This window comes from Durio zibethinus, chromosome 22 (assembly GCF_047325235.1).
Source record: "Durio zibethinus cultivar Kanyao isolate XHJ-2024 chromosome 22, ASM4732523v1, whole genome shotgun sequence".
Lineage (NCBI taxonomy): Eukaryota > Viridiplantae > Streptophyta > Magnoliopsida > Malvales > Malvaceae > Durio > Durio zibethinus.
Window position 1 is genome coordinate 15,030,361 of NC_143183.1, and position 27,724 is coordinate 15,058,084.

The window sequence follows — 27,724 nt, forward strand, 5'->3', positions numbered from 1 at the left end:
TTTATTTATTTATTATAAATCTCATCAAATTCTTATAAAAGATTTTATTGTTTTAAATTTTTATTCAAATTTATTAAAAGTCAATTTAAAAAAAAAAAAAAAAACTATCTAATCCACCCTCATTTTGGATTGTTATTTAAACTTGAACTAACACTATTTTATATTTATACTAATTTGTTTAAAAAAGCATCACAATGGCTGTTTTAGTTTTTATATAGAAATAAACTTTTATAAAAAAATTAAGCATTTAATGATTGTAGTTGTTATTCAAAATCCAATTTTACCTAGCACACATGTCACGGGTCGAGACTTAAGCTCCGAACCCGCACGGCTCCGGGACCCGGGCATTCACCATTCCGGTGTCCCAGATCAGCCTTCTCGCCACGGTTCACACCCTTGTGAGGTATTGTCCGCTCTGGCCCCCCTGGCCTCACGGTTTTGTCCTACAAAAGACGTCTCACAAGACGGAAGTGGTGTAAACCCTTATATACCCCAGTGACCTTCCTATTATATTCGATGTGAGATTCAAGACTCTTCCTTAGGTCCGTGACACACACACGTACCTACGAAATTTTGACACACTTACTATGTGAATAAAAAATATGAAAAAATAGATTAAAAAAAGTTATATTAAGTATAGAAGTATTTGAATAGCTTCAAATAATATTAATTGAAATAATTAAAGTTTATATTAAATGATAATTAAATTCTTTATTGTAAATATTTACTATGACGTAGTTGAGGTTTTCGGACAATTTGCCGAATTTGTGTCACTTGATTCGGTTACACCAAATTCAATCAATCACTTTATTAATAATATATATTAATTAATTTATTAAAAAATTTTTAATACATGTTAAACTTTTCATATTGTTCTTTTCTATTTGTATAAACTAGAGTTTCACCGGCGCATGGATGAGGGAATAATTTTTGCCATTTCAATTTTTTTAGAAAATAAAATTTATGTTTTTTACATGATTTAATAATTATTGATATAAATGAAGAACAAAATCAGTCATCATATTTATATATTAATAGTGAATTTTTTAATTTTGTTATTTATATAAAAGATGAAGTTAAACATTTTTAGTATTTTGTTTAATAATAAATCTTTTACCATAAGCAACAAAAAATATTCTAGCAATCAACAACCAATCATTTTTAAGCAAATAAAATAGATTTCATAGTTACCGATTACATGAGTCCATAAAAGTTTAAATATATATATATTATTTTACAAAAAAAGAGAAAGTGCAAGTATAATCATAAAAATTAATCGTAACTTATTGCCTTAATGATGTTTTGATAACCTAATCAATGTTTAGACGTTAGGGAAGGCATTTCATGGCCATTAGGCCGATATGATTTAATAGATAAAAACGGTTTTGGACCTTTGACATTAAGGCCCACTTTGTTTATTTCCATTCCAAATGTTTCGGTTAGGGATCCCTCACAAATGTCACCTCTGACAAAATGAACATCCATGATGACAATTTTCTTTGAATTGAGAAAGAAAAATTTCTTTTTGAGGCCACCTGACATCTAGTTCAACCTTAAATCTTTCCTAAATTCTTTAAGTCCTCAATAAAAAAACATAGAAAATTTTTTTCTTGTTAATTAGCTTACTAAGAAACAATAATAAAAGAGCTACAGAATGAAAACATGACTACACAGTTCATTATCCTAGATGTAATTCAAATCCACGAACTTCTAAAACCACTAAACATCAACTTAAAGTGAAAAAGAAATTATGAATCATGGCAAAATGGAAACCTAATCCAAGTTCTATCCTAGGGATGATTTAAACTTGCTTACAACTAATTTGCCAAAAAAAAAAAAAATTGAAGACAGCAAAACAATCCTAACAATCCAGGTATGTAAATAAAGTAAAAAAAATAAACTGATAAAATAGAATAATCTAATAAATCACAACATAAAAAAAAAAAAAAGAAAAAGAAGGTAAATGAAGCATGGGCAATTGTTACTCTTATTATTAGCAAGTAATGGGATAACTATTTTTTTTTTTTAGTTTTAAGGTAGAAGTTAGATTGATTTGGAGATAAATTTTATTATTTCTCTGAGTTTTGTTAGGCTGCGAGACGAATCTCATTTTTGGAAACTCATTTTTATAACATTCCTGTGGGAGGTTCTGATCTTGCATTGCCGAGGCTTGACATAACTCATAAGCATTCAACATTAAATAAATCGAAGATTCTGTTAATGCAAAGCTAAATGCAAAATTATTTCTTTCATTTTTCCATGTAGAACAAATAGGATATTTATATGCCTGGTTATTTAGACTTGCACGTTTTAGCATGACTGCAGGTTTTGGGCTCTAACATTTCCAGCTGTAAAAGAAGCCTAGACTTATAAAGGAAGAAAGCAAGGCAATACAGAATATATTTACTATTTGACTTTTTATCCAGGAATGAGAATTTCATTGCTAATTTTCACATACACAAAAAAAATAATCAGATTATAGTTTGATGTGTAAGTACAATTTGACTAAGCCAGTATTAGGCTAACTTATAATTGGTAATATTCAAGCAATCTTATTCCAGGAAACTAATAACCAGAACATGAAATCTGATCCAAGCAGCCCAAAGCATTATCCATGTGTAGGTAAATAATGTCACAAGTTATAGGCAGGGTTCTTTTCGGGTCATTTTAGTCTTTAAGGTCATATAGCAGACTTACAAAAGGCAGTTAATCTCAAACAATTGTTGTATTTTTCAGTCCGGTAAACAGTTTACTGAGTTTTGCAAATAGTTGGCTTGCATAGTTTCTTGCACTTTAGCACATCACTTCTTACACTTGCCACATATCCAAGTCCCAAACACAGGAAGAAGCAGTCATAGATGAACCGAATCCTCATAAAACAGAAAGCCACGACACAACCATGGATGAAAAAAAAAGGGAAAACAATGACAACCGATCAGGGCACAATGCATTTATAAACAATCAAAGGCTGGTTCTAATATAAAAGGGAAGAAAGGGTTTATATTACTTAGGTGCATGCTTCAACCTATCCTCATCTCCCAATAAAGTTCATAGATATTAAAGGGACATAAAATGCAATCAAATCACACACAGACATATAAAGCATCAGTTCAAAAAAGGTCTTTTTGCGCCAAAACATAACCAAAAATATGAATATGCACCAAATGTGATGGCCAATTCCGAAAAAGAACCTTATAGGAATAAAAAGGATATAAAACACATAAAAGCAAATTTTTCTCTAGTGACCATCCTCCTTTTTTAAAATCAGAATTAAAGTAAGTGTATTATCTGTGTATTTATTCTAACAAAGACATTACATTAGATTAAACCATTACTAACAAAAGGTCAAAAAAGACTAAATGATCAAATGGACCAAAAATTTTGATCATCTGTAAACTTTTTGAAAGTAATATCATCATCATGGTTTCACCAACCTCTTTCAAGCACTGCCTTATGGTTTTATCCTCGAATTTAGAGGCAATGATAACACAGCTACACTCCAAGATTTAAAAAAAAAAAAAAAAACCCTTCAGTTCCATTCATCATTCAAAATAGCAAACACTGTTCAAGAAAGAAAAACAAAAAACACTAAATTAAAAAAAAAAAAGCTCGCTTTTCAGTTCTATTTAAACTAATTAATTCACAAAAGATATCACCTTCTGCAACCCCCAATATAAAACAACCCATCAAATAAATAGAACCCAAAAATAAAGAATAAATAAACAAATAAAATAGACGAAAAAAAAAAAAAAAGACCCGTTGAATCCACATCATTGTGTGATGCACCTTCTTATTAGAATCTTCATTCCAACCTCATCCACCATTCTTCTTTTTTGATTCCTGCATTTTTTTTCTTTACTTCTCTCTTAACTCTCTCTAATCTCTGTCTCCCTTAGTCTCTAGCATTCCTTGAAGATTCTTCCCTTTTATTAAAACCCAATCCACATAACTCTCAATAACTCTATGCTTTGTCCCTTTTACTCCATTCATCAGATTCTAACTTTTTTTTTCTTTTTGTTTGTACTTAGAAAATAGAGTTACAAAGTTAAACGAATCTAAACATATTATAACCATTTTGACTCAATTAACTCATACTTTTTTCTGTTAGACTTTTAAAGTAAAAGTAACTATTTATCGAGGCAATTAAAGAGGTAATAGCAAAGAATTTGAGGATGAAAATCTCTACCTTCGAAATCCCAAAGGTTCCATTGTTTTCTGCTTTCACCTCACTCCAATACCTGAAAAAAATAAAAACATAAAAAAAACTGAAGGTTTTAAACATTAAATGCAAAAATGAGAAATGAAAGATGAAAAGGAAATATGTAAAAACCGACCCTAGCATCCCAAATCTATTAACAGATCCTGAAGTTGTTGAGAAATCTGAAGCGGTGGAAACGAAGAGCGACTGGAGGGAAGTAACATACTCAAATTTCAGGCGGTTTGAAGCGAAAGAAACGAAGTTTTTCAGGTTTGAAACCGTAGGTTTTAGGTTTGGATTTAGACTTTTTGGGCTTGATTTTGTTACAATCCTCTGTATTCAATCAATTAACTAAAGTAATTGAATGAAGAACAAGAACAGAATTGATTCAAGAAAGAAAAGAACCAAGAAAAGAGAAGTCTTGAGAGAATGAAAGAGAATAAGTCTGTAGAATTTTGTTCTTATTTTCTTAATTTCCCAAATGATTGTCAACTACCGTTTTAAATTAACTCCTTATGAATGAAATGACAGAATTACCACTAATGGCTGCATATACAAGTATAACCAACAAACTGCTGTAACAACATATGTAAGACTTGCATCAATGCTCCCCTGGTACAAAAATCTTTGTTCTCAATGATGAAAATCTGGATATTTGTTCTGCAACTCATAAAGAACCTCCCACGTTGCATCTTAAGGGAAGGAATTTGTCCAGTGCACCACTACCTTCGTAACAGCTTTATTTCCCTTTTTTTTTCTTTTACCAACCTCCTATTTATGACTTGTAAGAGTTCCTTTGCAATGGTTCTATCTTCCCCTAGCTGCTGTTGCATAGGGTGCTTGCCAACATGTCCTTTAAGTTGTGGACATGGAATGTAGGATGTATCTTGGAACCTGGAGGCAATTCTAGTCTGTATGCCACCTTCCCAACTTTTTCCAAAATCTGATAAGGTTCAAAATATTTCGCTGCTAACTTGAGACAGCTTCTATTGACAACAGATTGCTGTCTATAGGGTTGAAGCTTCACATATACCCAGTGTCCTACCTCAAACACTCTATCACTTCTTCTTCGATTGGCCATATTCTTCATCCTGACATGAGCCCTTTCCAAGTAAAATTTGGGCATTACCAGGAACTCGCAATAACCATCATGAGTTCAGAATGCAGTCTTGTGTGTGTCATCTTCATGCATCTTGATTTAGTGGTACCCTGACCTCAGATCTAGCTTAGTAAAGAACTCAACACCAGTAAGCTCATCTAACAATTCTTCAACGATAGGGATGGGAAATTTGTCTTTAATGGTCAAATGATTGAGCTGCCTATAATCCACACACAGCCTCCGGGAACCATCATTCTTTTTTACTATTACAAAAGGAGAAGCAAAAGAACTGTTGCTGTTTCTTATAATGCCAGCCTCTAACATTTCTTTGATCATCCTCTCTATTTTGTCTTTTTATATAGCTGGGTATCTATAAGGTTTGATCCTAACTGTTTGCTTTTCATCCACCAACGGAATCGTGTGATCCCAGGGTCTACTCGGAGGTAATCCTTTAGAATTTGCAAACAATTCTTTATATTTATTCAATAGCTTATGTAACTCTAGTCTTTCAGTAGGTTCTAACCCCTGTCCTTCCACGTTTTTCTTTATTAACAATTGGGCTCCCTCAATCATCATCAAGGTGTAAGGCTACCGGACAGAAGCAGTCATTAAATTTTATAGGGCCTTCAATGCTTGCTTGTCATCTAGCAACTGTATTGCTCCAGGTCGAATGCCCTCAACTGTTTTTCCAATTCTGACAATACTAAAACTGCATGGCAAGGGCTGTAAAATCCCATAAGATTGGACCTAGTGTCACTAGCCATTGAATTCCCAAGACTACATCACACCCTTTCAATGGTAGTACCATGAAATCTGTGAGAAAATCAAGCCCTTGCACTGACCAGTTCACATTTCTACAAATACCCGAAGTACTTATACTTTGATCATTAGCCACTGTAACCCCAAAATTGTGTGTACTTCTTGGCAAGATTGGAGTCCACAAAATTGTGTGTACTTCTTGAGTCAATCAAGATAACCATTGCATTAACTCTCATAGTTTAATACCCAGTTGTTTCCATCATAGTATGTAAAGAGATACTTGCATGAGTGTCACCAGCATTATCCAACTTTTAACACTTCTGTGCTATCAATGCAGTCAGATTCGTCTTCCTTCTCTTCACACCCTTCTGTTATCAACTAGTACAATTGTGACTTCATGCATTTGTGGTCTAGAAAATACTTAGCCCCACACCAATAAAATAGTCCCTTCTCCCTTTTTTCCTCCATTTCAGCTTGAGTAAGCCTTCTAGGACCATTCCTTTGGTTGTTGTTTTGGTTTATACTAGTGTTTGATTTTGGAAAGGGTGTTGGTTGTTTAGGATTGTGCAGATTCAAGAGGTTTGGTCTAAACGGTATTTTAGGGTTAGGCAATAAGGGTGGCAACTGCGGGTTCCTCAAGTTTGTTGTGGCTACTTGGGAATTGATATTGGTCATGGGAAATTGGTGGGTGAAATGGTTTTCTTGAAGGCAGGATAGAGTATACCTTCAATCTGGTTGGCAAGGTGCAATGTTTAGTCAAGTGTTTTTGGCTTGAAGAGTCTAAAGGTTTGTGAGATATCAGGCTTCGAGTTACTGATGAATATGCTAACAGAATGATCATCACTCAACTACAGTAGGTTAAGGATCCCCATGAAATCATCATGGTATTGCTCGACACTGCCAAATTGTCTTAAATTAACTAGGTCTACCATGGGATCTTCATATTCCCCACACACAAATCTATCTTGCATCTCAGCTATATATGAATTCCACTCCAGTCTGTCAAAACCCCCTTGCCTCCTACAATAATGTTGATGTCACTTTAGTGCCTTCCTTTCTAAACTAAGCATTGCAACTCTTACCTTAGAGCTAGGCACTCTTTCAACCATAAAATATTGCTCTAATTTCATAACCCACCCTTTAAAGTCATCCCCATTAAACTCAGGGCATTCCATTTTAAAATGTCAAAAATTTTCAAAAGTAGGCATTCTTACTTGTGTCACCTTTTTCGATGTTATCTCTCCATGCACCAACATGAGATCCCTTCCATTTCTGTCCTCGGATTCTCCTCTCGTGCAGCCAACAGATCAAGAAAGTTCTTAAGCTCCTCTTTAAGCTTTTTTCTGGACACATCAATCTTCTCATCCCTTTTTTTTTTATCAGTCTGTTGAATCTTAACTTGCAGCTGCAAAACATCTTTTTGTAATCTGGAAGTCACACTGTCTGCCATGGTTGCCAAGAACGTAGCTCTGATACTTTTGTTATAATCCTCTGGATTCAATCAATAAACTAAAGTAATTGAATGAAGAACAAGAACAGAATTGATTCAAGAAAGAAAAGAACCAAGAAAAGGGAAGAAGAAGTCTTGAGAGAATGAGAGAGAAATCTCCAGAATTCTGCTTTTTATTTTCTTAATTTCCCAAATGATTGTCAACTGCCTTTTTAAACTAACTCCCTATAACAGAATTATGAATGAAATGACAGCATTGCCACTAATGGCTGTATACACAAGCATAGCCAACGAGCTACTGTAACAACATATGTAAGACTTGCATCAAATTTTGAAAAATCGAAGCCGATAGATGTAAATAAGGAATCAAGCGGAGCTGAAAGGTCTTTTAATGAAAATCCATGTCGACGAGTCGTAGAGGAGAGGAGGAAGAGGGGCGGTTGGATTTTCTTTTGAGAGGATAGTCAGAGATTGGGGGATTTTCATTAAAAGATAAAAAATGAAACAAAAAAATTTGTGGTTTTTGTATTGCACATAAACGGTGCGTTTACGTAAGAAAGAACTTAGAGAAAAATAAGAAAGGAAAAAAAAGTGGCGACGTGGCAGATCGTCAAAATGAGTAAAATTAATAGTATTAGAGGGAAAACCAACGTGATATAGCTAATTTATTTTAGTCATGTTAATCAAATTGTTAATTATTGAAATAAAAGATAATTGTATCAAATTATAGTTAAAATTTTAAATTATTCCATAAGTTTGATATTAAAATTGTTGAAAAAAAAGGGAAAAAATTTTTATATCAATAAAATATAAATACTTATAATTTTTTTGAGTGGATACACAATAATAAAAAAAATAAGAAACCATCAAAGATAATTAGATTTCAAGTTAATTAGTGATAAAATAAGTAATATATATCAGATCATCACAATTACAAAATTTAACACAAATTAATTAATAATTTTTTAATTCAATAAAATAAATACAAAAAGTTATAAAGAAATTAATCTAAAAAATTACATAAAAAAACAAAATAATTAGATAATTTAAACATTTTAGTGATTCTTGGGAAAGTGAATGATGCATTGTAAATTGATAAATATAATTCAAATATATATTCAGGAACTTACTAAGAAAAGTGAACTTAACAAAAGAATTTAAGAAAAAAAATTGGTAAAACATTCATTCGTTTACAATGCAGACTTGTAATGATAATAAATATTATTTATCAAGTAACAAAATGTAATTTCTAGATTACCAGATTTTTACTAAGATTGAAACTTGTTTGAAGGTGTTGTGGTTACTCTATCACTGTCATTAGTTCCCTGTTAACTTGCCATGAGAACAGATGTCATCAGGAGACATTTATGGCTACAATTTAGTATTGGCATAAAAGAACAAAGCTAGCATCATTCAATATGTTTGTTTTGTAGTACTCAGTTTTATTAGATCCATAAACCTGACTTCTTAAATAAATATTATATATTATTAAAATAAAAAAGTATCTTGAAAAAGGGGTTTCCTTTAGAACACTTCAGCATAGATGAAATTCACATGTTACATGTGCTGTGCTCTCTAATATATCGAGACTACGTGTGACACAGCCTCTAATACCTAAGGATTATGAAGAAATTCAGCTAGATCATTTGAATAGGAAAGGTATTTCTTTTTTTTTTTTTGGTTGCAAAAAAATTCAGAGGTAGATAGATTGTTTAGTCTCTCAAATAAGATATATCATATCTGACAACTTAAAGTAAGTAATTATAAATCGTACATTCGAGATGATGTACTGTGCTCTCTTATATCAAGATTACATGTGACACAGCCTCTAATGCCTAAGGATTATGAAGAAATTCAGCTAGATCATTTGAATAGGATAGGTATTTCTATTTTTTTTGTTTGTAAAAAAATTCATGGTAGATAGGTTATTCAGTTCTTCAGATCAAGATAAAATATGTCGTATCTGATAACCTAAGATAAGTGGCTGCAAGTCGTATATTTTAAATGACTCTAACAAGTGGTTACCGAAAGAATTCGAATTTAAGACTTTTTCGTTGAGAAAGACGAACCTTAACCGATTGAACTAACTATTTTGATAACAGGAAAGGTATTTCATTATGTTCTTTTGTGCTCGTACGGTTATTCTGCCCTCACATGTCCTCTGTTTGGTGAAACTTTAACTAGCTAAAGCACCCTCTAAACATGCTTTGTAAAAATGGTGGGCACAAAGGGTTGTAAGTCGTGAAGTCATCACTTCCTTACAAATTTGGCAGCCAAACTCTACATGGCCAAGCACCTATCAGCAAGAATAGCTTCATTAGTAATATTTATTCGATACCATAATTGTAAAAGAATCATATGATATTGAGATCAACATAACAGAAAATGTTTGTAACTATAGAAATGATTAGAACAAAAACTTAAAAAAGTTTTTCTCTAGGAGACAGTTTTTTTTAGCTCTCCTCTTTTTCTTCCCCACTACAATATTTCAATCATCCATTTGTTTTCTACTGCAAGGAGGAAGGTTCTTCCATATCCAACAACTGTTTACCTCCTGAGAAGCAAAAGTTTACTGGCTTCAATTGCATTCTTCTTCAACTCTTTCACTTGTCTAATTATTTCACCAAGTAATGTGGTTTTATCGATCTATAAAGAGCAATTGAATAGCAGGATTAAAGATAGATCATGAGATTACTATCAACTCAAAAACATCTTTTGACTTTTGTATGAAAATAAATAGGATGCTAGTCTGGCCAATAGCAAACTAACCAATCAAATTACTGGTTATAACTACCAATATATTATTCCAACAGACCTGTCCACTGACAAGCGGCAATACAACCAAGCTAAGTCTTCTGAAAGTGTAGTCCAACCAAGGATAGATAATTCCTCAACTATGAAAAAATGCCATATAGACTCAGATAAATCAGCTGTAGCAGGAGTCGGATCAAAGCAGTGACCACCTAGTAGATAACACGTAGACTTTGATCCAGAAAATAACATAGATGAATCCTTTGACTTAGTTAATTATTAAAAAAATCATTGATAAATGGGGAAGAGCAACAAAAAAAGCAAGTAATATAAGGACATTTCTAATTATCCTACATGTCTAATTCTTGCTTATGTTTCAACCATAATATAAAATCACATTACTCTGCTAACCAACACATATCTATGTATGCCTCATATAATTAGTTGATATATTGAAGAAATAGGCCATATCAGGATCCATAGTAGAAGAACAATTGTTACATTGCTCCACCAATCCAATCATTATCATCATAGTCACTTTCGAATCTCTTTATGCTGGTTTTCTATTGTTCTTTTTAAGCACCTTTTACATATTTTTCTATTGTTCCTATACATCATCTACTCTTTTAAGTTAATGAGTGATCCAGCACTTATAAGCCAGCTCTCTTTCTTGAATGTTTCAAGTTATAATTATTGTACCATGGATTAATGTAAAAATATACTCAACATTAAATAACATTGAATAAAAGAACTTATTACTTTATTGTAAGAGATATCAGATGATTGAATTCATGACTATAATTCAATTTTTCGACATACATTTTTGGGTACAGGAGTATTTGGTCATCCATCAGAATCAAAACTGGGAAAAAAAGGTTCCTTAATAGCAGTTTGCATCTTAAATGCCTTCTTTGGTTGCCTTACATCATTAGCCCCATACTACTTCACATATCTCCTACTCCACTTTGTAAAGGACTTGAAATTGCATTTTGATTTGTTTTCAAAAATTGGCAATAGAAAACAAATATACCACACTTTGATAGAGGGAGATAGTGATACCTCTATACTTGTAAAAAAGATTTTATTTTTTTTTTTAAACTACGAAGTCCGAAATCCAACTGAGAGGTTAAAAATAAGCAAATTTATCAAGAAGTAAACAATGATGAAATGAGAGAGCCTCACTGTTCAAACAAAAAATTTGGACCATCTAAGGTATTTCTAAGCAGAATTGCAATAGTTATCATAAAATATAGATTGTTGATCTATCGCTAGATATAGATTAAAGGAATCGTTATCAATATTTTTTGTTTAGATTCGTTTGGTTATCTAATTGAATTTATCCTATTAAATAGAAGTCACAAGCTTCACTTAATTATCTTTAAATAGCATATTATAGTTTACGAAATCAGATTTAAGTTTTGGAGTACAATTACCTATGAGAAAAGTTATAATGCCTTCACAACATCCATCCAAAGAATGGTTTCAATTTGATTTTAAGTTATCTAAGCTTAAAAACATATTTATAATTTGTCAAATAATTTAATTATCGAAATTAATCCTAAAATTACTCTATTAGTTTAGTAATAATTTAAGATAATTTTTTTACCATAACAGTATTCATAGAGACTAGTGTTTCACTTTAAAGAGGCTCCATCATCAGATTTATTTAAATTTTATTTAAAGAAATCATCAATAAAACTTTCTAATAGTTTGGTAAAATTGATTTTAATGCAGATATTCTAATAGTTTGATAAGATTTTATAGTAAAATTATGTATGAAATTTATTGTAAGAAAATTCATTAAACCTTCTAATAATTTAGTAAGATCTAATTTAATATTTAAATCCTCCAATAGTTTGGTAGAATTGAAAATTTTATTATTATTTTTTTCAAAAAATTCATTATGAAATTTTCAAATAATTTGGTATAATTTATAATTTAAAATTTCTAAACCTATGAAATAAAAAATTCATAATTTAAAACTACAATCTTTAAATTTTATTTTAAACATACATAAAAAAAAAGTGAAATAAATGAATAAATATATAAAAAAACAAAATGTGTAAATTACCTTAATGGATGGAGACACGTCTAGGTGAAAGTATTCTTTGATCTGTAATGGCAGATAGTCACTAAATCCAACTAAAGAGCTTTGCCACCAATTCCAACCAAAGAGCTTAAGTATAAATTATTACTCATCCATTTTTGGTGGGTCCCCCCCATTTTTTTCGTGTGTGTAGTTGATTGTTATTTATATAGAATCTTCTGCAAAGAATTTTAGGGATTTGTATTCAATGAAAAAAATTATAGATTTGATTATGCTCTGAATTGTTTTTTTTTTTAATTTTTTTTAAATTCGGTTTAATTAATTTATGAAATTATCTTGATTTTCTTTTATTTTTAAAATCTCTCAAAATTTTTTAAATTAAATCTGACTTTAATTATCTAATTTGATTATTTTTTAACATTCCTTTAATATTTGGAGAAATCATGTTTAAGTTTTAATTGTCGAGAACATCTTTGATTAGTGCTCAAATTATTCCACAAATTTCATTAATATGATTTATAATAAAAATTTAAAATCAAATAAATAAAAGACTAAAACATAAAAATAAATAAATAAATAAATAAGATAAACAAGACATAAAAGAGAAATGTAATAAATTGGACAATTGGCTTGGATTAGATATGAGTCCAATTTGTTTGAACCTCGAACTAAATAAGATATCTATAGCTATCATTGGGCTAATGCCAACTAAACTTCACTATATTCCTGTTAAAACAAAAATCATGAGTAATAAAAAACTTTTCGTAATCTTGAGAACCAAATATTAATATTTCAATCTTGGATGGAATAATTATTAAACATAACACATCCAAATGTAAGCAATAAGAATAAACAACTAAATCCAAATGAGTGATTAATATTATTTACTAACTTCCTCGGCGCAAAGACCACGAAACTCTGCAGTCATTTCGTGAGCCAAATTTGACAACATAGCCTGTCTCTGCACTGTTGTATCTGCATTTTTCAAAAATATCTTCCGTTCAAGTGCTATTCTAGCCTGTTTAAAACTAAGCACGTTATTCCACTACTATGGAAGGTCTAATAGGAAAAGCATTTTGAAATTAATGTTGAAACTATACATGAAATGAACTATGATATGAGAAAATAAAACACAGAAACATAGAAAAATGAAGTACAGACCTAATATAAAGAACTATAATTGTACTTCACATGGAAGGTCTATAGGGTAGCACTACCTTTGTTACAGGACGTAATGTAGCAACAAGTGAAAATACAACATTAGTCAATACCACAGGTCATGGGTTGGAAGCAGCATCCGCCGCAAAAGTCCTTCTATGAATCTCTGTCAACGCATGCAATTGGAAGCCTAACGTGAAGATGAATTAACAAATTTCAACAACAAAGAGAACCTACTCGTAAATAAAAAGATTCAAACTTCTTAAATATTGCACTAACCATCTGTGCCAAAATATAGTAAAAAACTCTAATGAGCCAAATACAAATAGAACTAAGTAAAAGAGGCAAGCTAATTAATACACTTTCCCATTTTGTTTAACTTTGTTGAATTTTCTTGGCAACCAAATAGTAATTTACTTGAATGGACAAACTATTCCGAGATTATTTTCTGTCGCTGGTAACTGTGAAGGTAGGGATAGGAACTCCAATTTGCATGTCGAGGATAACAATTTCAGTTACAGCTCCATCGGGGAAGTCGCATGCATGTCAAGGTAAAGCAGACGGCTTGCAATTTTCATGCCTTTCATGGTAATTCCTATTGGGTCCTCATACTCTGGTGAGGAAGCAACTGGATAATGGTGGTTGTATTGATTTTGGTTAGGCTTTGACGAAGAAGCTTCGAAGTTATTTTAAGGACACCTTTTCAATGTTTTTCTTGGGACCTTTTTTCCTTTTCAATAATCCTGCGTATAAATAATTAAAACCCAATAATCAATGAATTCAACGCAAAAATCAACATTTTTAAACATCCAAGCCATTAAAAGGAAAAAAAACGAGGACTATAAAAACCCCATAATTTAAAGCTTTGATATGAGCTAAAAAATCAAGATCAAATAAATATGAAAATGAAAAAAATTGAGAAAATGAGAGGAAAAGAAAACGTGAAGGAGAAAAGAAAGCATGAGAAGAAACGAAATGGAGAAGCTTTTGGAGAAGTTTTAATCTTTCTCTTCTCAAAGTTGTCTTTTAATATGGTTTTATGACATTTAAAAGGTGTTGGGCAAATCACAATTGGAGACTGTTATTATACATGGTTATAAATTATAAATATGTAAATATTGAAATTGATATGATAAGTTTTCATATTCTATTTTATTATTAATTCTAAATTAATCAAAAAATTAATGACGTTTATTGTTTTAAAGATATTTTTTAGACTTTAAAAATATAATTTAATATATAAATATATATTAAAAATTAAATAAGTAATGAGTGTTTTTATTGTTAAAATTCCAATATTTCTTTTTTTTTTATTAGAAAAATTCAGGGGTAGATAGGCTGCTAAGTTTTTTAAGTCAAGATAAGATGTGCTGTATCTGACAGTCTAATATAGGTGACTGTAAGTCGTGCATTCGAGATGATCCCAACAAGTGATCACCGACATGATTCAAATCAAAAATTTTTTCATAAAAAAGACGAACTTAACCGATTGAATCAACCACTTATCGATAAATCTCAATATTTAACACACATATTATATTATATTATATTATATTATATTATATATAGATTTTTACAGAATTAAATCAAGCTTATTTGCCATAAAAAACCATGTTTGATAAAAAATACATGATAAATTCTGATTATGATGATGTAAATGATGACATAATTAAACCTTAATAAGATTATTACCAAGAAACAAATTTGTTTTCCCTTTTCAATACAAGCTGCTTTTTAGATTAATCAGCAATACTCGAAACTAGATTGTTCCATTGAATCATAGATTACAAAATGTTTCTATATAATTAACTAAAATGTTGGCTAAGCGCCATTCCCGCCGCATTCCTTCCCAATTTACCTAAACACCCTCACCACAACAGAGATTTAACAACCTTACCCAACCTCTCTCTCTCTCTCTCTCTCTCTCTCTCTCTCAGCCATGGCTATTACGAACATCTTCATAGCTTTCCTCCACTTGCTCCTCCTTGCTCTGAAGGCACATTCACTTCCTCCATCACCACCTCAGAAGTTGGGCTGCGTGGCGGAGCTGGTGGCGTTCACGCCCTGCCTGCCATTTGTGTCAACCCCACCAAACAACGCCACTAACTCTGTTGCTCCACAATGCTGCGAAGCCTTCTCCTCTGCTTTCGAATCCGGCGATGGTTTCTGTTTCTGTTACATTCTCCGGCAGCCATTGATCTTTGGGTTCCCACTGAACAAAACCAGGGTCGCTTCACTGTCTTCGTTTTGTATGGCCAACAACGGCAATACCTCTCTGGACTCGCTCTGCTCTTCAGGTTTTCATCTTTCTTTTCTTTTCTTTCTATCCAATCGCTTTATTCATTGTTTTCTTGAGTGGAAAAATAGTAATCTTGACTCCTGATTATCAAAATGAATAAATTCTTGATCAGGAATTCATCCGGTTTCAGGCCTATAATCTTTTGACAACCAAAAATAGTTACGAAATTCTTAATTATGATTATGCATCAGGTGTACCAGCTCTGCCGCCTTTGCACAGCACCACAGATTCAGGGAGATCGAAACCTTCCAATTCTGGTAAGCAACCCCAAAACTCTCTTCTTTTTTCTTCCAAAATGATTATATTGACCAAATATAAGCCCAAATTACGTGTGTAAAGACCCCTCATAGATGATCTAATGTTACAGATTTTGTTTAAAAGATTAGTCATATGACAAAGGTTATTACCAGTCTTACGAATCTGATAATAGGCAGATATCAGAAGCCTATGAAGCCTATAGCATTAGCATTAAACTGTAATTGAAGCAGAGCAGAAGCCTTACTAAAATTATTCTACAGGTTCAGTTAATGACTCATCTGATTTGACATACTCGCCACCAGAATCTGCTGTCAGATCACCAACACTTCCTAGTTCTGTAGAACCAGCCATTGTTTCTTCTGCAGCAAACCTGATTTACAAGCACAGCTCTTGGTTTCTAATTGGAATGAAGATTTTTTTGCTCGACTACATTCACTTCTAGTCTCACAGTAGTGTAGATTTCCCAATTCATTCAATATATTACTAATGTGAACAAACATTCTGTAATCAGCAAACTGGTATGGTGACTAAGTTTCTATTAGCAAAGCATTGTTAAATTCATATTTTCACTTGAAGTGAACACTTAATTCATCACATTTCTCACTGTGAAACAAAAGCAGGCAAAGATCCTATAAAAAGAAGGGCAAAAAAGAAGTGAAAGAACCCTTGAAGGATTAGTGTTTCACTTCTAGCCGTCAGACCCACTCAACTTCATCTGATAGAGGTTTGATAGTTTCAGTTGGCGTGGTGTCTTCACCATATCCACTTTCAGCAGTGATACTTTCATCCTGGTTCCAGCAATCATCCTGCATTGAAACTTCATCAATATACTCTTGCCTTTCAGGCAGAGCACAACCCAGATAAGAGTTGTTATCTGCACAACGCCATATAAGCTTGCTCCAGTATGGATCCTGCCATTCATTTTTAATTCAAAAGTCAGCGAAACATAAAAACTGAATTTTAGGCCTTAGGTATGATAAAATGCCTATGATATTTCTATGGTAGATGACATTATTAGATATAACACATGAACCTTACATTTGATGAATACTATTCTTCTAGTATTCTCTCCCTCACTCACTCTCTCCATAATACTGTTTCTTTTGAATAGCACATAAAAGCGTACGTATGTTTAAAAAAAAAAAAAAAAGAGTAGCAACATATTTTCAATATACAAAGACGTCAGTTAGACAACTTCAAACACTGCTAAAATTTTCAGAGACAACTAAAGAAAGGACTAAGGAGTGAAAAACCAGAAATTTGCAGTTTTAACATGATTGTGCAAATGGCAAATGCAGGGAAAAACTGGTAAAGCTCCCATAACCTTTGTCAAACTCCCTTATTTTCATTCTTAAAAAGCCATCTATCTCTAACATTCATGAAAAATAAGTTTATGCTTTTGGTAGATAATCTACCAATGAACTGGAGTTTCAGGTGGTTGCCTTCATCTCAGAAGTTTTGCGCATGGACAGGGTGTGCTATAACTATAAAGAACTAAGCAATAAAATGTTTCAATAGGCACCCACCTAGCTTAAAATACAGATATATAATAAGTTCCTAAAGAGGTACTTCGAGGATATATATGATGCACAAGCAAAAATTTTCCTGCATTATTCCCAAGAATTAAAAAATATAGTAACAATAAAATAAGATCCTCAACTTTGTTTTCTCACTTCTTAGTCTCACAAGGTTTTATTCACAACTACTGGATAGTAAATGACAACCTCAAGTGAATGTTGTACCTTGGCAATTATGTGCGGATTTCCAACAATAACAAGCAAAGCTATTGCACGGGTAATGGCAACATTAAACCTTCTCGGATTGCTCAAAAATCCCAAACAGTGGGCTCTGTCAAATTCATTGTGTTTGACTGTTGATCGGACAGTAGATATGATAATAACTTTTCGTTCTTGTCCTTGAAATTGTTCAACGCTTCCAACCTTGATATCAGGTATTTCAAGATTCTCAAAGGCCTTGTTTAGTTTGAGAACTTGCTGCCTGTAGGGGGTTATGACCCCAATATCCTCATGGCTCACAATCCCACTTGCTGTCAGACTCGTGACAATCTCTACAACCTTGCTGGCTTCAATCCGATTGAACCATGACGGATTACTACCTTCCCTCTCATCACAGCCTTGGATACCAAAGAAAAAGACAGGAAACTCCTTATTAGGAAGAAACTTCACTGATTTCAAGAATGAAAGTTTTTCATCTTTGCAAGGGATTAATTCACCGTTGTAGAAAAGCAATGAAGGGAGATATAGAATCTCTGGATCACAACGATAGTTTCTAACCAATTTTGTTACATAATTTTCATCCCCTACAGAATAAAACTCGCATTCAAATAGCCTTTCTAAGTATGATTTTCCCAGTCCGAAAGTCTCCGTTTCTCTTGAGTATATAACTGGACCTAATTGCATTGGGTCTCCAGCAAGCACAGCAACAGTCTCTCTTTGGCAAAGGTTGGCTATAGGGATCATGCTTTCTGGCTCTGAAGCTTGACCAGCTTCATCCAAGAAAATATGAGAGAAATGACCATTACTAACATTTTCTACATACAGAAGGGAAGCACTCATGTAAGTTGATATGATGATTCTGTAGCAGGTGAGAGCACAAAGTGGAGGACATTTGAAGACAAACTCATCAAAGAAGCAAAACCTAAGAATATCAGGGTTGACATCATTGTATGGACGCGCAGCTGCATTTAGTCTAAATATTTCATTCTCTTTAAGCTCAACAGACTCCTCATTGAGGAGTCTATCTAGTATAAAATCTGCTGCACTATTTGAAGGTGCACACACAAGAATTCGAGAACACTTTTGAGTTTTGTAGAGCTGAAGGATTGCCTCCACTAATGTCATGGTCTTCCCTGTACCTGGAGGCCCATAAATCACATAAGGGGGTCCTCCTTTGCAGCCAAGGATCATCTCAATTGAGCACATCTGTTCCTCATTAAGTGTACAAGATATGGGCACTAGTGGAGTGGTTTTAATCAGCCTCTTTTTTGGGGACTCAGATGGAAAAAGGAGATTTAACTCTAAGCGTTCTGCAGCATCAATAGCCTGGTATTGCCTACGCATATTGATTCGGTTATACGTAAACTGAACGTTATAAAGATTCTCATCTATGTGGAACATATGAAATTCTGTTGCAAACTTCAAATACACTTCATCAGCTTCTACCCGATGAACAAAACCCTGAAAATCACCACATTCACTGGTAAAAGGGCCAGAAGATTCAGGAAAAAAAATAAAAGTGCCAGATGACTGGAAAGACTAAAATGAAAATGATGGAAAAGGAAAGAGTAAGAGAAATATCAGAATATTCATACCATATATATAGATACTGAGATTCACATATTAAGACAACCCTCTAACCCAGTTAATATTATGCAGTCATGGATAGATGCATGCCTGTTTATACAGATTATGTTGATCACAGGTATTAAATTACAAGTATGCATTACCTACTAAAAATGAAAATACCTTGGTCTTCTGTTTTTGGTGATCCAAGATGCTTGATCTTGAATGAAGTTAAGCATCAAAGTATCAAGTCACATATAGGCCTAAATGACATGGCAGCTATAAAAGACTCAGGCTGTCTAGAATCATTCAAAAATCACAATTCACACTTCACATAAACAGGCCGGAAGTACTTCAATGCTAAAAGGAAAAAAACATATAGTATTTTGCATGTGAACAGACCTGATAAACTCGAGCTGTTTCACTTGCATCTTCACATGCAAGCTTAGCAAAAATATGGTCTCCATGGACAAGTGAAGGCCTTCTTTCAGCAAGTCCTGGGACCTGAAGTGATAAAAACTTTCCCTTCTTCCTCATGTTAACATCCTCCATGTTATAGGCCCTCATGTCTTCCTGAAGCCAAAAAAATAAAAAAAGAATGAAAGAATTATGAGCTGAAAATAAACAATAATCCATATCATGAATATTAACCTTCTTCACTGCTGAAAATTTTAGTTACCTCTAGTTGTAACTCTTCCAAGATTAAGAGATGTTTGAAGTAAGATGCATAATTATCTCTTGATAGACCTGCTTTAATAGCATCAGGAGTCTGCTTACTCTCAAACAGTTCTCTAATATCCTTTGGAATGGCATACAAAGGAAGCCTGTTTTTAACACTTCGATCCGTTGCCCTTGCTGGGCGTGATCCAGTGACAAATGCATCCACAGAAAATTGCTTCCTTCTCTGAACTCTAGAATATGGCTTTTTAGATGCCAACGATTGTGCGATCTTATCTTCGACCAAGAGAAAGGCCACTCTTTCTAATCTATCAGCCTCCACATCAAAATGCAGTATTGTAGTGTGCAAGCCAATTTCCTTTGCTTTGCAAGACAGCCAAATACTTAAAGTCTCTCCAGGCTGTATCATTCTGTCCTCTAAATCAAAAAATTCAATGAAACCTTGGCTTGTATTTCCATCAGAATTTGCTGATGGAGGTTTCATCAAAGAAAGAGTGAAAGAATTCTCAGGTGTTGATGCATAAATTTTTGTCCACAAATCAATTGGTTCACTAGTGGTGTTTTTGATAGTGATCAAATCAAAGGCAGTTTCTCCCATAACTATAGATTGAGGCTTCCCATCTAAAAATGGAAATGGTGAAGAAATTATGACACGGCCCTCCTCAAGTTGATTGTAATCACAAACAGATTTATCATACTCATAATCAATGAAATCAATTTCTCTTTTGTCTCCAATGACGGAATATTCATCATCCAACTTGTGACCTGTTGTTCCCATCACTAACCAGAAAGGCAGACACTGGTTTGAAACAAAATTCATAATATGCAATCGTTAGACACTTATCAAAGCAGGCAGACACATAAAAAATAAAGCACACTACAATTGCAAAGAATGAAAACCAATTTTCCTCATTATTAGCAATAAAAACGATGTGGAATTCCGGATTAAAGCAAAAGCAAGGCCTAAAGATACAGATTTTTTTAAACACCCACTTTTGTTTATGAGCAGTAACCAATAAACCCATTAACAGGACAATGGCAAAGCAGAAAAATCAAGTTTAAGCATTTTAATTATCACCGGAAAAGAAAAAAAAAAATCCCAACTTTTCAAATTCAGCAATAGAAAAAAAAAAAAATCATATACATTAATACAAGAATACACAATGCGTAAGCTTGAGTTTGTGTAAGAACCAAAGAGGAAAGAATCAAATTACAACATCATCAGCAACAACAATCATGTAGAATTCAGGATCGAAGGAAAAGCAAGACGATAAAGATGAGGTTTTTCTAATCACCAGAGCTCTTTATGAGCAGAAACTAATAAACCCACAAACAGGACAATGGCAGTCGACAAGAAGATAGAGAAATGAAAAGAAGGGAAACAAAAACATAAATATAATCAAAGGTTAAGCATTTCCATTATTATCAGACAATAAAATCTCAACCTTTTTCAAATTAACAATGCAAAAAGTACAAAAATTTAGAGTACGTGAACATGTATAAATGTATAAAACAATGAGGAAAGAAAGCTTGAGATCAGAGATAACAAAAAAAAAAAAACCTACCTCAGCAGAAACCAAAGCTAGAAAATTCAGTGAAAGAGAAGGTAACGAAAGAAGAAAAGGGTCAAGACTCAATGTAGATAAAGAATACACAGTGTATTGAGAGAGTTGGGGAGGAAACATAACAAACCTTGAATAACTTTTCTTGATAAAACCAAAAGAAAGAGACAAATTTTAACTATTTAAAGGAAATTTAAAAAAAAAGTATGACCCATCAATCAGTATGTTTGATCCCGCAAATACGTAAACATTTGTTGTTTCCTGGCAAAAAGGTTCCTTCGAGTGGTTGACGAACGTACACAGACCCAACTGAGGAAAGTATAAGCTTCTCCCTCCCCTCTTAAAATGTTGATATATTCAAAATATTTATCTTTTAGTAGTTTTTATTTTGGCTATTAATATTCCTATTTTGGTTCAACTATGAAAAGAGATTGACGTGGTTGAATCCTATCGGCTTGTACGATTATTTTGGCCAATTGGCTTGAAAACATTGACAGAATGAATAGGCATAAGGATTCCAAGATTTTGGATTTTAGGCAGAGAAAGCAGCAGATTCCGTACAGTGGGGCCTATTAAATCTTTTCTTGCTTTCTTTTGATGAAAGAGAAGAAAAGATTTCACCTGGAATTTTTTTTTTCTCACTATATTTTGAGAATTTTTATTTATATTTTTCCAGTTTCTATTGGCAAATTGATATGAGTTTATCCCTTAATATAAAATTACAATGATTACAAGTTTTATAAAGAAAAGTAAAATTTTTGAAAAAATTTAAAACAAAAAATTAAGAATAATCGAAACTGACTCCTAAACTTTTTGTTGATGAAGTAGAGAAAATATATCTCAAATTCATTAAAAATGTACAGCTTTAATGGGAGACTAATAAGTTATTGACATGATTTGAGTTATACTACCATGTTTTTTCACTTTTTATTTTTAAATTTTTGGTTCACAAAAATATGTTGCAATTAAAATGAAAATTAAGTGAACTTTTTGAAAACAATTGAATATTATCTCACATAATATATTATTAATTAAAATTTTTGAAAGTTGTGAATTTAAAAAAATTAAGTGCATAATAATTTCTCATAATTAAAATTTTAAAAAGAAAAAGACATTTTATATTGTGAATGAAATGGAAGTTAAAAGATGAGTTATAGCAATAGCTCGGTAGACAATGGCCATCCCATGATGTAATTTGATTTTTTTTTTTTTTTTACTTTTCCGTCTATTATTTATGAATACATTTATCAGTACTATTTCTAGGCATAAAATCAAATAATTGATTGTGAAAATCAAGTTATATTACAAATTTAGTAATTAACGAAAAAATATATAAAGAAAGGGAGTGGGACCCCTAATTTGAAAGTCCAAAGCTTTATAAAACAGTGGAATGGTAAAATCAAAAGGTCATGTATATATTTGTTGGCAATATTGCTTGACATAAATAGTAAGGCAAATCACATGCCAAACTTCACTTTTTTCATGTACTTTCTTTTTCTTCATAAGCCGCAGACTCCATTAAATCACAAACCAATACTATAACAATTGGTGAACTCAAAAATAAAATGTGTACAGCTGTGGTATATGAGATATCAATCAAAGTTTTTCCTGCTACTTTGCCAGCTGCTTTTTTTTTTTTTTTGAAAGCCTAAGACATACCTCATTTCCTGCTATTTCGAAAGGTACTTAGCTGGCTTCAAGGATTCCTTGGTGGTTTCATAGATTTGGTGGCTCACGGCATCCAACTTTAGAACACTTTACTCACCCTTCCGTTTAGCTTCCTCTTTACAATTCTCCTTTTGTGTGCTTACTATTGCCCTATGATTTATTTTCCTTCAATTCCTAGAAGGGATATATAAAGTGTACGAAAATTTTAAGTCTAAAAACGAAGACAAAATAAAAGTGTTGGATAGGGTTTTCATTTTTTAATAAAAGAAACAACAATCTAAAAATAAAAAAAAATAAGTATTAAAATTTAAAACTCAAAATTATTGAATATTATTTTTAAAAAATGATAAAACATTTTAAGATGAAATAACATTACTTTTTCTGACTTCCGTTGCATGAAAGTTAACTTATTAAATAAAATGAGAATAAAATCCAAATTTACCGCTTTTATTTAAGGTGATGGACCAATTTATCATTAATTTTGGAATGGATGAAATTTAACATTATAAAATTACTTTTAATTTGATTAAAAAATATTGCTTCTCTTTTGGCATATTTTGGTGATCAGCAATTCGATGGTTTCGGAACCTTTGGGCTTTTAGGCTAATCATCTTTTAGGATTCTCGAGCTGTAAGTGAAAACTTGTAACGGCAATATAAAATGAATAAATAAAGCATTAAGTTGATAAGAACAGTAACATAGTGAAATGTTCTTGGGGAGGATCAGAAATTGATTTGAAGGTTTGGATTGGAATCCTCTCCCGTGAATCCTGCACCGTTTATATTCAATCTTTTTGTTTACCATTTATTTGCTTTTTCCCAAATCTATTTTTAATGCGTTAAGGGTTTTTGATTAAGCTTTGCAAGCAAACTAGAGACGAGCCAAGACTCAAGCCCGAAAAGGTCATGTCATATGCTTTCATCTTATCTACTTTAGTGGAACAAACTTCCCAGCATAAGAAGCCACCAATACTCTCAAGAGACAAGATTGGCTCCCCTAAGCTCAAAGATTTCCATTTCAAAATAAAGTATCATCAAATTTCCAATATTTTCCACTTCAGAACATAATCAAAGCAACAGATGGAGGGTAAATAGTCTTTTATGCTAAGTTTTGGCTGCCGAGACACATTGTTTCGTAATGGTACATGCTAAATAAACATCCAGAGCGGAAGTGCAAGTACATGATAAAATCTTCAGACTGAAGCAACTGCGACATCCTTGACAGATTCACGCCAGGCATACTCCCTTGCTCCGTCTTTGTCGACGATCTTGATGACAAAGTTTGGTGGTGCCACAACCAGTCTTGATCTGATCTCCATTATGCATTTATCAACCAAATCAATGGCTTCTTCCACTGTCATGCCACTGTGGTAGTGCCTGTCCATCATAGAGAGAGAAAAATAGGATCCATAACCAAATGCCCCCTTATCAACCTTGTGAAGTGTGGCAATGTAGTCGATATAGTACAGAGATGGGCCAGTCTCTTTATCATAGCCAGCAAGAAGGATGTTCACAAAGTATGGGTTCTGGAAAAACCAAATGTCATTGTTATCTATAGTAGAAATAAGAACAAGCAGGTGAGCAGGAGACTAAATTCAGAATTCTCCTGGCACAAGCACAGAATTAAAAAAAAAATTGTCTCATGCATGGACACGTGCATATCTTAGGTGCATTCAAATGTAATTAAAAAGCAACAAGAATGCATATACCTTATGCAATTACCAACCACTTGAAGCTGAAGATCAAAATTTTCAGTGACGTGTTATTGGATAGTTTTTATTTCTACAAAAAGACATGACATATCCACAGCAAGGCTCAAGACTAAATACCTACATCTTACCTTTTCTTCATTAATTAATTAGTTCAATTTGGTTGAACAAAGGTCATAAAAATAAATTCACAGCTAAAAGTAAAGTAAAGTAAACATAGACACAACCTAAGAAGGAACTTCTTCAGAAATAGAATTTGCAAGATTCCAAGACCACAAAGACCAATAAGCGCACTGAACCCCAGGACACAGCAGCTGACCAGATAAAGAAGAAACAGAGACATGAAAAAGAACTAAATATTTTAAGAGTCATCATTGGAACTCCAAAAGATAACAAAATATTTTCGTTGTACTTCAAAATTCCTTAGCCTGTTCCTAACCTAATTCCTAATTCCAACAAAACAACAAGGATTAATGCCATAAAGCTTGACAAGATGTTCAACCAGAAACCACATCCTACTTAATTGAAGTGAGGCATCATAGTGTCATTGATTCATGCCATAAAAGTATCAACTCTATATTGAACCGTATATCAACCTTACATGGTATTATAACTTTCCAGTTCTCAATTCTAGTTTAAGCAAGCAGAGGTGATTGTCTTGTAGAAACACTCAAGGAATATTTCTTCTAGCCTTGTTTAGCATGTCCCTGGAGCAAGTGTTCTGATTACCAAGTTCCAATACCCACCCGTCACAGATAACACCAGGTTTAATTGCTTCTTTTCCACCGAAAAGAATACATTTACAAGAATCTCATACAAGAACATATGGAATAGGAAACCACACAATTTTATATGATTCTAGTAAGTCACACAAATCAGACACAAAATCTCCAAAATGTACAGCTAAAAGGCAAAATAAAACCTGGGGTCAAGATGACTCCGCACCCAGTAACCTTAAGCAATATAAAAAAATCCAGCGGTCAAAATTAATTTGTTCAGCTAAGAAGAGAAAATTGTTTCCAAGCAAGTTCAGACCTCCCTATGGGTTAGCTAAGCATTTCAATCAACTGGTTGCAGAAAGTAGTTACTAATTAATATTACCCAGGAATCTCCTAAAAATGGTTATAAATAAATATGCAGCTCCAAATAAAAGGCGTAATAAGAGCTCAATTCTTTCCACTTAAGGCTTTCAGTTTGATAGTCACGGTTTAGCAATCATTAACAATGTTGCATCTCTAGTTCAATGTGTTATGCTATAAATGGGCAAAGAAGTGATGCCACCAATTCTGTTAAAAGAGGGAACAAATCATATATTAGGCTACACCCATCCTTCACATTTTAGGGCATGGTAAAGCTTTATTGTATTTAGTGATTGCTGCAATTCTAGAAGCCTACAAGCTCTAACTCCTCAAACCCTTTCAACAAATTCTACAAAATTTCAACCTAACAAATGTCACGGAAAATTGCAATTAGTCATAGATACAAAACTGTCAAAACCCTAATTTGAAGTCAAATCCCTTAATTGAAACTGTAAAAAGAAAAATTTATACCTTCCTTAAGGCAGTCGCAAGCTCACCGCGAGTGAAATTGGCGGCGGCAGCAGTCGTCAAAGGAATACCGTTTCGAAACTGATACAAAGCCACGTTTTTCTGTATATACTCCGTGAATTGTACTCTGTAGGACAAAAAAGGTTAAAAATTTTTTCATTTAAAGTTTATTAGGATGAATAAATACGGAGTATATTCATAAGGAGAAAAAGAAAAAGAGGGGAACCTGTCGCCCGATTCACCGCTAGCGGCGATGAGTTTGTGAGAATCGAGGATCATGATCTTGTCTTCGTTAGATTTGTGGACGAGGATGCTGTGAACTGCCGATGTGTCGGCCGCTACTATGGCGAAGCCATTGCCTACTAAACCGAACACGCACTCCATTTTTACTTGGATTTGATTTTTGAGGTATTTGAGTTTTTTCGCTTTTGTTTTTCTGTTTTCTGTATTTAATGGAAGCTGTCTTGAGGAAGAAGCTGTTCTTAAAGGGGAAAAATGGGAAGGACTGAGGGCTATTGGGCCACCACGATCCTTTTGTAAATGTGGGAGACCCAATAAGGCCCATTGAATGAGACATGGCCTTGCATCCAAATATTTGGTCTTAAATTAACATGAAGTAGGCGTATCTATTTCTATTCTATTCTATAACCATAATGGCTACAATGTCCAATTCGAACCATCATAGTAGATTAAAGGATTGAAGGTTTTTATTTTTTTAAAAAGAAATTCGAGGTTTATGATGATACTTTTAGAGGTGGATTTATATGGATAGGGTGTTTATGGATATTTTAAAAAATTAAAAAATAAAAAAAATTAAGGAAAAATTTTTTTAAACACTTTCAAAATTTTCTAAATAATTTTTTCGTCATTAAAATTGGTAAATTCATTAATAATTATATATATTATAAGTTGATATTTTTTAAAAAATCTTAATTCTATCACTAGATATTTTCATCTTTTTTTTATTTTTGAGAAAAGAGAGAAAAATGAAAATAAATGTGTTGGTTAGTATAAGATAGAGGAAAAGTGAGGAAGAGATGGTTGATCGACAACGAAATATGGTATGTCAATGTGGTTTGAATTCTTGAATTTATTCTATTTCTTTATTGATTTTTATAAAAACTATATATAACTTAGAAAAGCTTTTAATATTAAATAGAATAAAGTCTTAAGATGAATTTGGATCTTTTAAAATTTAAAAGAAAATGGCATGTATTGAACTTTTCATGGATTTACCTTT

The 27,724-nt window shown here is 32.7% G+C and overlaps 3 protein-coding genes and 1 long non-coding RNA gene across 4 annotated transcripts; 1 reads left to right on the forward strand and 3 right to left on the reverse strand.

The window, feature by feature from the left end:
* Nucleotides 1-3,570: 3,570 nt before the first annotated feature.
* Nucleotides 3,571-4,729, reverse strand: LOC149512629 (uncharacterized). Its single transcript, XR_016332055.1, has 2 exons — nt 4,335-4,729; nt 3,571-4,238 (listed from the first exon to the last, which is right to left on the reverse strand). It is a non-coding gene; the product is annotated as an uncharacterized LOC149512629 (long non-coding RNA).
* Nucleotides 4,730-15,401: 10,672 nt separating this feature from the next.
* LOC111307104 (Bifunctional inhibitor/lipid-transfer protein/seed storage 2S albumin superfamily protein) lies at nt 15,402-15,845 on the forward strand. The gene has a single exon (XM_022905140.2). The coding sequence runs from the start codon at nt 15,402-15,404 to the stop codon at nt 15,843-15,845; it is 444 nt and encodes a 147-aa protein (XP_022760875.2).
* A 629-nt stretch (nt 15,846-16,474) lies between these two features.
* LOC111307338 (putative RNA helicase SDE3) lies at nt 16,475-22,101 on the reverse strand. Its single transcript, XM_022905345.2, has 5 exons — nt 21,565-22,101; nt 20,001-20,798; nt 19,724-19,894; nt 17,762-19,216; nt 16,475-16,930 (listed from the first exon to the last, which is right to left on the reverse strand). Exons 1-5 carry the CDS (start codon nt 21,682-21,684, stop codon nt 16,715-16,717), a joined length of 2,760 nt encoding a protein of 919 aa, XP_022761080.2. The 5' UTR covers nt 21,685-22,101; the 3' UTR covers nt 16,475-16,714.
* Nucleotides 22,102-24,216: 2,115 nt separating this feature from the next.
* Nucleotides 24,217-26,943, reverse strand: LOC111306653 (proteasome subunit beta type-2-A). Its single transcript, XM_022904438.2, has 3 exons — nt 26,711-26,943; nt 26,488-26,611; nt 24,217-24,754 (listed from the first exon to the last, which is right to left on the reverse strand). The coding sequence occupies exons 1-3, from the start codon at nt 26,866-26,868 to the stop codon at nt 24,422-24,424; spliced, it is 615 nt and encodes a 204-aa protein (XP_022760173.2). The 5' UTR covers nt 26,869-26,943; the 3' UTR covers nt 24,217-24,421.
* Nucleotides 26,944-27,724: the final 781 nt, after the last annotated feature.

What these genes read in the sequence shown, in the direction of transcription:
- LOC111307104 (XM_022905140.2), top strand. Translation starts at nt 15,402, where the DNA reads ATGGCTATTACGAACATCTTCATAGCTTTCCTCCACTTGCTCCTCCTT.
- LOC111307338 (XM_022905345.2), bottom strand. Translation starts at nt 21,684, where the DNA reads ATGTTTCCTCCCCAACTCTCTCAATACACTGTGTATTCTTTATCTACA. An exon ending in AAACAGCTCGAGTTTATCAG is followed by an intron (nt 19,217 to 19,723) that starts GTCTGTTCACAT and finishes GGTGATTTTCAG; the next exon opens with GGTTTTGTTCATCGGGTAGA. An exon ending in ATCCGCACATAATTGCCAAG is followed by an intron (nt 16,931 to 17,761) that starts GTACAACATTCA and finishes AATGAATGGCAG; the next exon opens with GATCCATACTGGAGCAAGCT.
- LOC111306653 (XM_022904438.2), bottom strand. Translation starts at nt 26,868, where the DNA reads ATGGAGTGCGTGTTCGGTTTAGTAGGCAATGGCTTCGCCATAGTAGCG. An exon ending in AGCGGTGAATCGGGCGACAG is followed by an intron (nt 26,612 to 26,710) that starts GTTCCCCTCTTT and finishes TTTGTCCTACAG; the next exon opens with AGTACAATTCACGGAGTATA. An exon ending in TTGCGACTGCCTTAAGGAAG is followed by an intron (nt 24,755 to 26,487) that starts GTATAAATTTTT and finishes TGGTTTTTCCAG; the next exon opens with AACCCATACTTTGTGAACAT.